This window comes from Cupressus sempervirens, chromosome 6, assembly GCF_028749045.1.
Source record: "Cupressus sempervirens isolate cs-2001-9-10 chromosome 6, ASM2874904v1, whole genome shotgun sequence".
NCBI lineage: Eukaryota > Viridiplantae > Streptophyta > Pinopsida > Cupressales > Cupressaceae > Cupressus > Cupressus sempervirens.
Genome location: NC_143123.1, coordinates 274,309,644 through 274,325,910, shown reverse-complemented (window position 1 = coordinate 274,325,910; position 16,267 = coordinate 274,309,644). Strand labels below are relative to the sequence as shown.

Below are 16,267 nucleotides of genomic sequence, written 5' to 3'. Positions count from 1 at the left end.
CACTTGTATAAAAGACATTATGAGAGATGACGATCTCTTAGATAATGTGCTAAACAATAGAGATCTACTGTCAAATATAGATGAGTTCAAGATCACATTGTGATGTAGACACTGTTATGCCTATGAGTCACAATTTGGATAAAGGAAGAATTTTATTATTCTCCGGAGTTTATCCTGTGTTTTAGTAGATCTTAACTGAGGATCATGTTGTAATATAGGAATGCTAGTACCTATGAGTCACAACTTGGATAAATGAAGAATTTAATTATTCTTCGGATGTTATCTTGTATATTGTATTCTTTTCAATACTATTACCACTAGTATCAGTGATATGTCATATCAAAGGTATAGTAATATGACATAGTATCATGTGTTAGATGATACCACATGCTAAGAAGATTCAGATAAATATAGAGTATCATTCTATGCTTATTCATCGTAATTGATGATGCTAGATATGTTATCTCTTAGTATTATTATCAAGTTAAGAGGGAGTGTTAAATCTGTAACTTCGATATTATACTGATCTGGTTGCACAAGATCATTCAGATCTGTTCTTGCATGAAAGGCCTATTAATACTTGCTCCTTGTCTAAGGCATGATCAGCGTCTCCCTTGGGTGATAATATTTAAGTATGAAACTAAACTAACCTTAGTTAGTTTGATAACAAACATTAATTATCTTTGTTTGGCGCCAATTATGGGAAGTCAGGTAAAGGCCAGCCTAGATAGGGTCAAGGGACATGCCCTTCGGTTACCTTATGTATGCGGGGTTTGGTTGTAGTTAAAGGACACACAAACAAGTGCAAGTCTGCTCCTTTAAGCAAGTCTGCCCCTTACAAATTAATGCAGAGATAAAGAAATTCAGAGTAATAAATATATTATAAACATTTCTTCATACAAGCCTGATTAAGGAAGATTATCTTCAGCAAGCATAGAGAAAGGTGCTACCTCAGATTTGATCACTTAGAATTTGCAGAAACTTTACACTAACTGCTATGCTATGACAATAGATGGCTACTATTGATTTATTTAAACAACAGTCTATTGGACTTGAGAAACCTCCTCAGAGAAAATCTTGATCTAGGCATTTGCTACCGAAGACATGTTTCAAAACAGCTAGAATGAATTCTCATTTGTCTATGATATCTCCATTATATAACTTATTATCAGCTTTTTATGTATTGAAAAACCATCAATATAAAAGCACAAGACAATTTCCCATGTTTTAATTTTTGGTCAGAGAAGAGTGAGGCTTGAGCCTTCGAACATAAATCTCAAAAATTTACAGATCAACCCCCCGCGCCCCCCCCTCCCCCCCCCCCCCACCCACCCGTCTCTACCTTGTACACACACATCAAGGAAAGAAATTGTTTTAAATAGTTATGATGCAATGCATACTGTCAAGAAGCACTACACGTACGTGATAGTTAAGCATTAAGGAAGCCCAAGTCTACAGACAAATGTAAACAGCATGTAACTTACCAAACTGAAAGTTCTTCTGGTTTTTGCAATTTCTGCAATAAACTATGCATTAAACCTTAACACCTTTTGCTCCCCAAGAACTTTGCGTGGGCAAGCTTAAGAGTATACACTGAAAAGTGTAAACTAATATTAGAATATTATATGCTTGCTAGCAGCAAGTTACACAACTCAATATTGCAAACTTTGTGCATTCCGCTCAAATCCTCACCACCTGTATCAATTTCCAGAGAACCAATCGTATCTCTACTTCAGTTGTTTACTTATATACCCTAAGTTCATACAGAATACATATTTAATAACTACCCTTAAAATTCAGCATTCCCTACTCCAATTTTGGAAGTTTCAAGAAGTTAGGTCTGGAACTAGATGTCATACAATGCACAGTTCTTAAGAGTTGCGCTCCATTATGCATTAAATCCTTGTCCTCTAAATTTTTATTACCAGGAAAGTTGAAGATATTAAATGAATCCTCAGTTGAGTTTAAAAATTCGGAAATAGTAATGCAAAATCGATCACTTATAGTGCAAAGTAACCTACCTTTCTATACAGAGGCTGTTTACTTTCCTCTGTTAATGTTTGTCTTTGTTCCACAAGTTCCTTGATCTCCTCTTCCAAATCTCTAGACTGTTTGCCAAAGCTCAATTCCATCTGTGCAAGTTTCTTCTTAATTTCTTTATCTATAGCATGAATCTTTTCACTGAGTATTTCATCTTTATTTTCATCATCAGAAAGATCTTCATCCTCCTTATCAGTAGCAGCTTTTTCATCAGTCTTTTCACTTTCTTTATCCTCTTCGCTGTATTCATCCTCTTCCATATCATCTGTAGGACCCATATCCTCTTGTTTGATAACTCCCCAGTTAGCACGGTTTTCAGGATCAAATTTCTCTTTCCATTCCAGTTGCTTAAGAGCTCGCTGAGTCTTCATCAAAAGCATGAATCGCTCTTTTCCAGTGGCTTTCTTAAGCCGTTGCATTAACCAGCCAACAACCTTATATTCATATGACATTGCAAAGTTCTTTGCTTCAAACTGATCTATCGCATCCATCAATCTATACACTTCATCCAAAGTACCTGCCAATCGATTAATAAGAATAAGAAAACCAGTGCAAGAACTACAATAAAGTTCCTTTGCGCTATCTCAAACACAGCATACATCTTTCAGAAATGAGATATTCTTAGAATTAGAACTCCAATAAATCAAAAAGAATACAATTGTGGAGAATCAAATACAAATAAGATTCTAAGAAAAGAATTCTATATTATTAATTTTTAAAAAAGAATTCCAAAACAAATCACATCAAACTCCATAATTAGTAATTCCAAGAAAAGGACGAATCCTCCAATGACACCCTGTGTTCTAGTCTTCCCTAATATTTTAAAACCACAGCAATGATCACAAAGGACTAGAATTTGAAATCAGTATGAAGTATGCAACCACGCATTTGCAAGTGTTTCCAAAGAAATAGAACATTATCAAAACACACATCATTGAAACCAAAACCATATATCTTGTAAACGTAATGAAACACCCTGTCAAGTTTTCGAAAAAGACTAGTACCAATTACAAATAATTTTGACAAATAAAGTCAAAATAAATAATTCAAACCAATAATGAAAAGTAAGCAATAAACTTGCACTCATTACAAGTAATAGTTTGTGATCTTGACGCCTCTTCAACGGATAAGAAGGAATTCCATTGGCACAGACCATGGCAAGAGAAACAAGGACAATCTGAATTTGGCTGGTAGAGTTTTTTTTATTAGATTAGATAAGATAATTTTATTAATGTCCAACTAAAGACCGCAAAGGGTTAAAGGGACTACCGAATGAAACAAAGAGAGCCAGCCCACAGCAGGAATACCAAGCAGTATCCGGAAGAAGCAATGAAAACAGGAACAAAATAGAAGAAGTGGGGGGCTGGGGCAGAACCCCCTGGAGCCCCACTAAGAATTCTGAACAGCAGTAAAGAACTTCAACATTAAAAGATAAACCACAGGGCAAGACGGAGTCCTGAGCCAGCTCTAGGTAGTCCTCAAAGATAAAGACTGCAGCTGGTAAGAACCCATCCTGGGCCTCACGCATCTAGCACAAGGGGCGAGGACAAGTTGTAGCTTGGTGCTAAGCACCGAGTGAATCCCAGTGATGGAGAAGGAGGAGCTACTTACTGGTAAATTTCTTTATAAAGGATCACTGTACTTTCGATTTAGATCTACAAATAAAGCAGAATGGGAAGCCTTACTCACAACTCATGGAAGCTATTTCCAGAATATAAGGAATCTACTAATTGAGGGAAATCCTTGGTGGTCATCAAATTTGTGCATAAAGCATCTATTCCTAATTGGAAGCTTAATCAGTTTTCTAAATAACTGTCAAATTAAAAGGAAAATTTGCTGCATGCAGTTTTTCACATTGCATATGCTACTTAAATGCAGCAATTCATTATTTGGCTAAATCAGGTATACATAATAGCCTATAACTGTAGTATATAGTCATCTCTGCAATTCTTGGAACGATTTGGATTGGCACCTTAGCTATCAGTGACCATGAGTCTTATGCTGATCACTCAGTGTGATTTTTAGCCAGTACAATAATATAGTTCAAATTATTACTTTATTTGTCCTTATCTTGTAATACCCTGCTTATGAGTATGGGGTGGTTATATTTCTTGTTATTGGTATTTATTACATGGAAGTGTCAATAAGATTTTACTGCTCAAAATTAAGTAGAAGGTATAGTGGATTGGTAAAAAAAATTGACCCTTCAGGATTGCAGAGGTATACAGTGAAGCATGGGAAATCATGTTATTAAATGGCCTCATAAGGAAAATTCTTATGTCTTGTAGAATTGACATATTATGATACTATTCAGTATTCTGCTGCAAGTTGTGGAGGTATTAAGTCAAGCATGGGAAATCATGTTATTACGCCTCATGTAGCAAGTTGTTGCGTCTTGTAGGATTGGCATTATGTGTTATAAGTTGAGTATTTTGTGAAGCTTATGACAGGCACACTAGTTATGGGTTTGTATAGCCAGTGGCATTGCAATATTGCTAGCTGGTATGGCAAGTAAGAAAAGTTCGAGTGAGATGAAAAATATAATGCCTCATACTGTCTTGGACGAGGATTTTTTCTTGTGATTCAAAGTTGTCATAGGTTTTGTTAAAAAATTAAATATTTTGGTCTATGACTTTAGTTTGAGATTAAATATATCATTTTTGGGTTCTCCTGTTGGCTCAAGCCATCTTGAAAGAAACTATTTATACAAAACCTATAGTGAAGTCATTCTCTGGAAATAGATATCCACCACTACCTTGTGAACAGACTTAATCTCATTATCAGTATATTGATAGGGAAGCTGCATTGAGAATAACATAATGAACTACAGAAGAATTCAATCTGAAGTTGAAATATCCACTGGAACAGAGTTCATTTTATCAGATGTTTCAGTTTAAAAAAGAAAAAAAGTAGCAGGCTAAGTTATTCTGGAGGTGCATCTCTTCTTTCCAAGTCCATTTGTGATGAGCGTGCTGAGTTGGTTATTCTCATCTGTCAGCAGAGAGTTAATTTCCCAGGTGGCAACAGGAACAGTACATCAGTAATCACCTTTGCTTCCCAGTGGTTGTCCATTTCTTTCCATAATGTGAATGGTATGTCTAATGGAGGACTTGGTGCACAGTGTGAGCTCTCTTGCCAAAGAGATGACATTCTATACTGTTCTAATTCCAAGGCTCTGTTACAGGTGCTCTGACAGCATCAGAATTTGACGATTGGCAGCTTTATCTGAAACCATTTCATTTATTTATTCATCCTGTTTTAGTGAAACTGCTTCAAAAGTTTTTGTCAACTATGAGTGGGACAATGGAATTCTGGCAACTGTTGCTTGCAATATTTTTGTGCATTGAAGAGGTATTCAGAAGTAAATGGCATATACTTCAGCTGTCCATTCAGTGTGTGTGAATCGAGCTGTGGTATTGGATGGATGATGTTAAGGATGCAATATTATTGAATTGAAAAGATTTGAGTCGATCATGGTGTGAGGGTGCATAATATTTTCTGAGTTGTGTATGCTCTGGAGTGGAAATGTATGAGGTTGTGGAAATGAGCATGTAAGCTATGCATGTGTCAGATCTCTATTCATGGGTATTTAGATACTTGCATAGCTTCACATTAATGAGTGTTGAGTAAATCATGCATGGTGTTTGGAGTGCTGAGTATGTAATGATGAGTGTTACTGAGTTTTGCATTTGAGTTGGTGCTTCAGCTGATCAGAGTTGGTGCTTCAAGGAGAATTGATGCTCAGCTAACTTAAGTGATCAGAGTTGGTGCTCTCAGTGAGTTGGTGCTCACTTATGCAATCTGGGTTGGTGCCCATTTAATTAATGAGACCTGTTGATGTGCCATGGTTTTCTACGCAAAAGGATTTTCCACATAATATCTGGTGTTCTCTTTGTTCATGCTTTCTCTCTATTCTATTTCTAATTTTATGTGGTTATATATGTTTAAAAAGTTCAAAATGGATTTGAAGACAAAATTACCTTTCCACAGAACAAAGAAGGATCTGATTCTCTTCCGTGGGACTTCTTAGAATGGAAACAAGGTAGAGATAAGAGAAAAGTTTATTAATGTCCAACGAGTGACCACAAATGGGTCAAACGGACTGAGGGAACAACAAAAGAAGAACCAACAGCAGGAACACCAAACAGAGACCAGAAACCAACAAAAAGAAGACCCCGACAGCCCAGGGGGGTGGGTGGTGGTGGAAGGGACAAGACGGTAACCGCACCACACCAAACACAGCTAAGAAGCCGACGGGACCAAGAAAAACCTTCAAACAGAGGGGTCAACCATAGACATGGTAGTGATAGTAGGGCGATGCCAACGGTGCTGCTGCCTCTGTAGGTGTCTCAAACCGGAAGAGGAACCGGATCTGAATCTTCGTCTCTATAAATAGAATCTTTGAGATCTCATAGATCTAGGCTGAAAAGGTGAGTCCAAGTGTCGTTTGGTGCTGCGAACCATCTCTGAGAAGAAGGGTAATGATCTGTTCTGATAGAGGGCGCGGGGGAGCTGAAAGAGTGGTCCCACAAGCGAACAGCCCCTGAAAATAAAGAACCACACATCACTAATTTGTGCCTAAAGAAGGACGAAATGAAGCAAGACTCCTTAAAGACACAATAGAACCTTGCTCTGATCTCATAGTATACAGGACAGCGTAAAAGAAAGTGCTCCATTGACTCCACCTCACTAAGAGTGCAAAGCTTACAAATCTTGTCACATCTCTCGAACAAAAGGTCAATCTTGACACAACGATGATGAGAACCAACTCTAAAAGACCTAAGAGGAATCCTGAGGGAGTGTTTCCGGTGAAGAGAAGTATATAGAAGGCAAACAATGATACCACCCTGAATCTCTAAAAAGTGTTCAGCATAAAAAGACATCTTTAGTCGACACCCCCTATGAGGGTTAACCCAAGTGGTGTGAATGTATTGTCTATAGATATCATCTCTAACGCATCTGTTCAGATCTTTTCTAGTGGGGAAAAGGTGGGGTAGGGCATCCAAAGAATATTGGAATGGGGGAAGGTGGTCAGTCAAGATCTCGATGGGCTGATAGTGCTTAGAAGGGAAGCAGCCCCATCAACCACCCACAAGATTAATTGTAAGGAGCAGCAAAGAAAGCAAGGGACTCAAACAAATAGTAGGCCAGGTATGGATATCTCATGCAACCCTTTCTGGAGTCAGCAAAGCCATGAAGACAATGTAGGAACTACACAAGGTCAAAGATTGCCTCGAACATGAAGGGGTGAGCCCAGAACTCAACATGAACAATACTATGAGGTGTGGACCGTGTGCATCTGATAAATCCTTGAAGGAGGATCTGCACCTGCTCAATAGAGGTCCATTCAAACTCCAAAAGAGAAGACCCCCAAACTACATATCCATAAAGAATTGGGGGATGCACAAGAGTGTCAAGAAGTGTCATCTTGGATGAGATTCCTAGAAGCGATGTCTGAAGCGCTGTCTCTCAAGAAGAGCTAAGGAAATGAACCCTTTGTAGATATGCGGTTGGATAGTAGGCGAACCAGAGAACCTGACCCCTTAGTAGGTATAGGCTGAAATAATCTCGATCTTGGAACCCTTGAAAGTGAAGTGAAGATGGGAAGTCTTAAGGCAATCGAAGACCATTACCTTAGTCTTAACTAGGTTCACAGATGAACGTCTTAGGTCACAAAAGGAGGCTAGACAGTCCAATTGTCTTTGAAGGCCCTCAAGGGAGGAGGACAAAAGAACCACATTATCCACGAGGAGCAAGATATGAATCAGTACCCGATGAAGATGGCAACCATCACTCATTGGAAAGTGATCACAAAGAAAGTACTCAAGCTGATCAATATATATCCCAAACAGAGTAGGGGGTAAGGGACATGCCTGATTCGCTCCAATAGTGCTACTAATGAAGTTGGAGGAGCCAAGAGTCCTAAGACTACCAAGAATCAGCTCATAAAGTCTCATGGTAGTAGTAATAAGTATGCCCGAGGTGCCGATGTCCTGAAGTCTCTGAAAAAGTGCCCAATGGGAGACCACGTAGAAAGCTCTACAAAAGTCAACAAAGCAGCGATAGTCCTTTGAGGAGTGAGAGTGAGCCTCCTTAATGACAGTGCAAAGAGTCAAGATGTGGTCCATAATTTGGTGATCTTGTCTAAAACTTGCCTACCTTCTAGCTCTAGCTTGTCGCTAATTGAGCTCTCTAGAAAGAAGGATATTAAGGGTCGTAGCACACAACTTTGGGAAAGTGTGGTAGGTCGTAATAGTTTTGTAGTTACAAGGATTAGAGGCAGGCCTGTTTTATGGATCAGATGGATTATATGATGGGACCAAGAGGGACAGAACCCTAAATAAACCACACAGTTCACGAGCTTTGAGAGATGAGAAACAAGAATTGTAGCACCAAGCTTGAAGAGCTCAACTTGAAAGCCCTCCTCATCAACAACCCTACTAGTACGCATGTACCTAATGGCCTCCAAAACAATCGAACAAGTGAAAAGGTGGCACGTGGAAAGTGGGGTGGGTTGGATGAGAGTTTGGTCGGGGATATCATACAAAGAGGAGCAAAGGGAGAATAAGGTGCATTGCACAAGCCTGAGTGGGTACAGGAGGGAAAAGTGGAGGGCAGATTTGTGATCAACAATGAAATGGCACTTCTTATAGTGGAGGAAATAGGACAGTTGCAAGGAGGGGAAGGAAGGCTGATGGTGGATGAAGGTGTGGCGAAGGTGAGAGTCAAAAGCCTTACAATGCGCATCATACCAATGGTTCATAAGACAAAAAAATCTAGGCTTAAGACCAGAGGGAGGATAAAACGTAATCAATGATGTTCGCCATACAACAATGAGGTCGACAAGAGAAAGCATGAGATCTCATAAAGCATTGGATCCCATTGCAAATCACAAGGGCAGAGGACATACAAAGCTGAAGGTGTTTCTTGTACTTGATGCTGAGTCAATAGAGGATCTATGAAGGCCAGACACACTAAACTCAATGTCCTAAGTGTAGAAAGAGTTAGTAGCTCTGTCATGAAGTGGAGCCTGTCCAATCTATGTGCGGGCATTAAAATCCCCAAGAATAAGAATGTCACAGTCGGTCAAAAACTAAGAGATGTTGTCAAAAGTATCAATGTATGAGTCTCCATCAATGTCGTTATGAATGGCATAGGAGGAGGAAGCAGGGTTAAGTAACAAACTGCAATAAAAAGATCCCTAAGATGACAGGTAATGTGGTAAACACGAATCCACATGAATCTAGCCCAAGTGTCAGAATAAAGCACCGAAACCTGACTCACACCACCAAGCACAAACACCACCCAAGAATCTAGTCTCCATTAAAATCTGGAATGCATGGAAGGAGGCAAATCTGGTTGTCATGGGTCTCTTTAAGATAGAGTATATCTAAGGTACCTAATGCATCAAATAGCAGCCTAGGGAAGACCAGAAAGAGCCATTGCCAATCCAGCAATTAAGCATAAGGTTGGAATCCGTAGAACCCCCACACATCCTCAAGTTACGTAACCATAATCTAGTAGCCTCAGGATGACTCTTTGACCAATTGGGTGCAAAAGAGTCCTTGATGACAGAATTTAAGTTACAGATTACAGTCCATTTTCCATGTTTCCTAACATTGGCCACCGAGATCCTGGATTGTTTAAGTTCAGCAACCTGCAACTTGGTCAAATCTTCATCAAGATACAGTGATACACCTTAGAAGGCAACGGGAAAATCTTACGTCTTGCTTTGAGAGTACAGAGGCAGTCAACAATGGATTGAAATTGGATAATCAGAACATAATCAACCCTAAACCAAGCTCTGTCTGAGACGATGCCTGAAAGACTCAGATGTTAAGGAAGGTGGCAGCAGCTGCCATACATCCTGTGACAATTGTGGAGGTCGGCAGAATCTGAGATTGAGTTCTTTCAATCTTTGTGACCTTTCTTCAGTGATTTCGGATTGTACTAGCGCCTTGACACTAGCAGAAAGAGGGGAACCATTGTTACTGTTGCTGCAAACTGATGCCCAGGACTGATGTTTCTTATCAGTTTTTGAAATGAGGTTATTGTGAGAAGATAATAGTTTGGTATGCTTGGCCCTGAGTTCAGAAATATCAAATTCCTTGGTATCAGTCTATGTAATGTTGGTACCGATTAGGTGACGCAGTTCAGTGTTTTCAGTGACCAGACTAGAAACCGTAGCAGATAGATCAGAAACTAAGATTTTCAAGGCAGCATTGTCATTCTCAAGCCTCACCAAGCGTTCCAAGATATCATGAACTGTGGTCTCAAAAAGTTTCAGACAGTGGTAAGTGACGAGGAATGGAGTTTGCCTGGTTTACAGGAGGGGCAGGTTGCCATTGGCGAGAGAAGACATTGTGAGACTAGCAGTATAGAGCAGAGTAATAACCCACAACCACCCAGAGCACTATACAACAGGAACCAAGAAAACAAGCATAGGGAACAAAAACACACAACAATAGTAGGACCATGGAAAACACAATCGTCCAAAAGAACCAACACAAACGGGAGGAAACAGCCTCGCAAGATGAGGAATGCCAACAATCACCTGAAAAATATGAAAACAGAGGATGGAACCCACGGGAAGAAGCAGTTGAAGGTCATCATTAGGAACACTCGACAATCATGACAAACAAGGAACATAGACAAGCGCGACAACAAGGAAAGATGTAATGAGGAGTGATGGAATGCAAGCAAACAAGCCAACAAGAAGACAGAAGAGTGACTGATGCAGCACAAAGCATTACAGGAATGGATGAAGGAACAAACCATCACAAGCACAAGAAAAGGCAAAGGCATGGGCACAAGCACGAGCAAAGGGAGCAAATCATGAACATGAGAAATGGATGAACGAACACGAGCAGAGAAAGGGGGGGCAAAGAAACATGTGGGTAACGAACAACCAGGTCGGTAGCTAGGTGCTAGCAACATTGTCATGGACAAACAAGGAGTTAGTGAGCAGCAAAGGAGTCGTCAATCACGGGGTCACAGGTGGAAGTCATTATAAAAGATTTTCTCATTTCAGATGGTGCAAGGACAGAAGAGGGAAATTTGATTTCGGTGTCCATATACCAACACATATAGACAAGTGGTGTGGGTGCCCTGTAGAAAGGTTTTCTCATTCGAGATGGTGCGAGGACAGAAGAATAGGAGGGGAAATTTAATTTCAGTGTCCAACATACCATTAAGCATAGACAGGCAGTATGGGTGCCCCCTTTGCAAAATTCTTTGCTAGAGAGCAAGAAAGAAGGATGGGACCAATGAAGAGCATATTAGAAAAGCAAATTAAAGTCATTATCTATAGGAAGTTTCCTCGCCCATCAACATCCCCATATTTCCAACTTCAAAAATAGGCGCTCTATTAATCTGCAGCTTCCCAAGATCTCATGGTCTCAACATTGTTGGGACATTATTCCAAGAAGAAATCAGTACTAAAAGCAATCTAAAGCAGGGTATTTTCACAACCAATATTAATGGTATGGTTTGAAGAAGAATGGAACCCAAATCCCCAAACAAGAGGAGAGTTAGAACAAATTGGAAGAAAGGAGAGTTACAACAAACGTGTTGATGTTAGTTTTTGTACCACTACATAACATATTAGCAATTGAATATCTGATACGGAGTATCAAACACACAATTCCTCTCTTGAAAAGTTAATACTCATGGGACATGAGAATAACTCCAATGTTCCTTACACCTGTGGATACTAACTCAGTATATCGATGTGATTTGCTGGTAATCACGTAGGCAGGCTTACGTTATTCCTTCAAGGACAACTTGGATTTTGGGATGATGGTAATGGTGATTCAGTATGAGTGCTAGATGATGTTGATGGTGATGGAGAGTGAGTGTTCAAATGGCTTATACTTTCTTAACCTTCTTCAAAACCTCGACTAATCAACTACTCACTATTCTACTCCTACTCCTATGAATGGAAAGATTAGCAAATGGACGGGGATCGAATTTAATGAAAGTTTACCGACGGCTCCACCCTCATAGATGCAATGATTCAAAGGAAAAAGAACTAGTTTATCACACAAGGCTTCCCAACAAGCCACTAGGATGCTAGTGGCCTAGTTATAGATCCCTATCAAACATCTACTAATATCACCATACAATTAGCCATCTACTTCTACTCTCGCAACATGAAATGAAATCCTACTTTTAATTTGAGAGATGAGAAGAACCATGCAATACACCAAAATGATCATGTATATCCACCATGCAAGCCACAACAATGAATAGAGAACAATTTTGATAGTATTTTGGCAACAATTCTCCAACATGAGCAAAATAACTCCCTCACAAATGAAAGCAAAATAGCCTTATATAGAGGCTCCAAATTACAATGAATGGCCGAGATTAAGAGGCAAAATCAAGGGCCAAGATTATATCTTACAAACCCTAATTAGGGTTACCATTATTCAACCAATTACATGAGGGCACCAACTTTGTGGGCCAATGAGAAAATTACAATAATTTGTCGACCAATGAGAACATAGGACACTAGGCATGATTTGATTGCATTCACATGAAAGTGCCACCTCATCAACCTTATCTTATAAATTTATTCAATCCTTGAGATAAGGTGAAGCCTTGGATGCTTGAGCTTGTCCTTAGAAACTTTCTCATCACCGCTCGAACCTACTTGTACTTGATGTCCTGACCTTGAAAGGATGAGGTCTTCATGCACTTGGGGTAATCTTACCTCGGCCTCGATGGCTTCCCTGGATGTGAACTTCTTTACAACTTGAGAGCTTTGCTCTTGGCCACTACTTTGAAATCGAACTTAACCTCCCCCATTATCCTTGTCTTCCTGGTCTTCCAACCTTCCCATTCGAATTCAACCAAGCTAGCTCGCATCAATAGCCAAGCCTTGCCTAGCCTCAAATATTTTCAAATCTCTTCTACTAATCCGCTCTTTCTTGAAATTGCGGAGCTTCTTGAATCTTAATCTTCAATCAAATTTGCCTTTCACCCGATTTCATTCTTCACCAAAGCTCGCACTTCAACCTTTGCCAGCTTGCGATCAACTAGAAGGGCTAGGACCCCACGTGGAATTGCTTCTAGTTTTGCACTGCCCTAAGTTGTAATTCTAGATTTTCACTTATAATTCTAGCCCAATCAAATTTGCCCCTTCCATTTGCAATTTCATCAATTAAGAAGTACATCTAGTTTTTGGATTGCATACCTTGAGCTAGGCCCATGATCCGGCTGAGAAGCACCATGAGATCGCCATATTCTAATTTGAAGTCTGCCACTGTGAGCCTCGATGATCTAGTGACTCCTTTCTTTCCCTCGTGTAGCCAATCCTGTTTTAGATGCATGAAATAAGCTTCCTAGTTATCCTAAAATGACTTGGCAGCCTGATCCATCATCACCACTGTCATGCTCTTGTACGGGGGAACGTTAAATGCTTCTTCGATCGCTTGTCCGCTAATGTTGGCCAACACCCTGTTCTCTTCATCAAAAATGATGGATTTCCTAATCAATTCAAACTTGGATGCACACTCCATAACCAATTCTAGACAAGGCAAGGTAGGAGGAAAAGTTGCTGCATGTACAATTCCACTTCTGTATATATTCTTTGCCATGGGGGATTGTCCTTCCTTTAATCTATCCTTTAGTTGTATCATATTTATTGTACCGACATTGGTATCGGTTATTTGCCTCATTTTCAAGAAGAAAATTGTTTTGGGCATCATATCCTCTTTGTCTTTCTTAGTGTTTGTTCCCTTAGGGTTCTTGCTTGCACTGACATCTACCATTCTAAACACTTATTTCTGCCCCTTCATTCTAAGTGATATGGACTACACTTATCGATCTCCAACCTTCTTTCTATTGATGGATTCTAACTTATTTTTGCCTTGCCAAGTCCTATCACTGCACTTATCAATCTTCAATCTTCAACCTAGGGTGGGACTACCACTTATTTCTGCCTCTTCGTGCCTTAGGATGGACTACACTTATATCTCCCAACTTCAACCTAGGGTGGTCTAGCTTATTTCTGCCTTTTCAAATGTCTTAGCATGGATTCTACCTTTATCAATCTTCAATCTTCAACCTATAGATGGGATGATGAAGTGGTGGATGATGAATGCAAGAAGAACCAAGAGAAACAAAACTAGACAAGAACAAAAGAGCGAAATCCACTTAAGGACCACTTTCAACTCTAAATGAATTGAATTTACCATTACCAATGGCCGGGTCTTCTTTTGAATTTCATATCAGACCTAAGAATTTCAAGCCCCGTTGCAAATATTGATGCCCTAGTTGAAGAAATCAAAATTCTGCCCACTAGAAATTGCCGCATGCATTTGCAAAAAAATCAGCCTTTAATCACCTATTTCCTTTGCCAAATAATACTGTCTAGATCTGATGCAAAATCGCAGCTCCTCAAGAAAATCAAACTTCCACAAATTTCGGCTCCACAAAAAATTGCAGCTCCACAAAATTCGCAGCTCTCTATGGAAATCAGACATCAATCAAGAATCATCTAGGGCAAGAAAAATCAGATCTGCCTTATAAAAATCGCCAAGAACTGCCCTAATAAAAAAAGGCCAAGGAAGAAGAGCTGCTCCCATATGCAAATCTGCCCTTTGCCAAAAATCGTCCAAGGAGGAAGAGCTACTCCAAGCATGGAAAAGGAAGATGGAAGAATGAGGAGACAAAGTGAAGGAGAGCCTTCTTATACCCAATTCACTTGCCTCCCCTAGCTGGCCGATTTGCACCTAGGAGAGGCAAAAAAGCCAAAAACATTAATTAGTGCACAATCTGGTCCCACTTAAATGATAAGCCAAAAAAATTTTTTGCCACAATGAGATTTGCATTATTAAATTGCCGGTTAGACCAAAATTGCAAAAATAAAATTAATAAAGCCTTGGAGATGCTAAATGTTTTCATTTAATGATGATTTAACAATTAATATATCATTAAAAATCAGATTTGGCAAGCCAAAATTGATTTTTTCAATTTTAAATTACTATTATCTTTAAAGACTTTAAAATCTTCAAGGCAAATTTAATCCATTTAATGCCAATTTTTGCAATTTAATCTAAATCGATTTTGCTATGCAATTTTAATTTTTAATCATTTATCTAGAATCCAAAATCGATTTTCCTATTTGATTTCACCATCACAAACTTTATTTTCTTACCGAAAAAAAAATTCAAGATTTTCCCAAAAAAAACCAGATCTAACAAAATTTCATTTTTTGAAAATTACTCAAGTTTATACAATTATATCCAAATTTTCAAAAAAATCGTCTGAGTACCCAAAATTTTGTAATTTTATCTTGGCAAGTATATTTCTTTGAAATTTGTTCGCCATAAGTATAAAATTACTCGTTTTGGAAAATCAAAATTAAAACTGGGTGAAAAAACAAACCTAAACCTCCTCCCTCCTAGCTTGAAGGTGTCCAAGACATAAAATTTTCTAAAATCAGAAATTTTTTGAACAACTTCAAAAAATTATTTATTGCCAAGGTGATCGAAAAAAAGGGGGTCCCCAAAGTTCTGGGGCGATGGTGTGAAAACTTCACAACAAAAAGGATTTTTTTAAAATTTGATTTTAAACAAAAAAGGATCAAGCAAATCAAAGACACAGATCACAAGTCAAATGAAGCACAACTTTTGGAAAGCAATGTAAATACACAAAGAGGAGTTGAAGTAGGTCAAAATTTGGTTAAAGAGAAAGCGGAAGAGGACAGGAATATAAGCAATGGATATATTGATCTTCCTCAACATCGGGATCCTACTCCACCTATGTTGATGTATAGCATGAGTTGAAGTAATATCAAGTGCTTTAATATATATATATATATATATACATTAAATTGTTCAGAAGATAAACTTCATAATTATCGAGCTCATATATTAAGAAATTTGTTATTATTATTGGGGGGGCTTTGTATTCATATGGTCTGCCGCCGATTGCAAAGAAAAAGATATTATATGGAAGTCGACTACATTTGTTGAAAGACAAACTAATGATTAGTCATGCCCACATAGAGGCATGACCCTATGTGAACTTTGGCCATGTAGAGTCACATCTCCATGGGGACATGACTCTCCACCTTATTATAAATATATCGAGCAGTCGTTGGGATTAATATCAATATACGGCATAAACAATCCCAGCAATTACCCTCCCTCCCTGCAGGTCATTATAATCAAGATCACCGAATCTTGTTGGCATCGAAGTCTGAAGACAACATTAATCA

The 16,267-nt window shown here is 38.9% G+C and overlaps 1 protein-coding gene across 1 annotated transcript in view; it reads right to left on the bottom strand.

The window, feature by feature from the left end:
- The window catches only part of LOC149552293 (Ribosomal protein S5 family protein), a 93,841-nt gene that overhangs the window by 13,513 nt on the left and 64,061 nt on the right, over positions 1–16,267 (bottom strand). Inside the window, exon 2 of the mRNA XM_089787812.1 lies at positions 2,022–2,557. Coding sequence (XP_089643938.1) covers positions 2,022–2,557 — 536 coding nt within the window. The remainder of the gene's footprint in view (positions 1–2,021; positions 2,558–16,267) is intronic.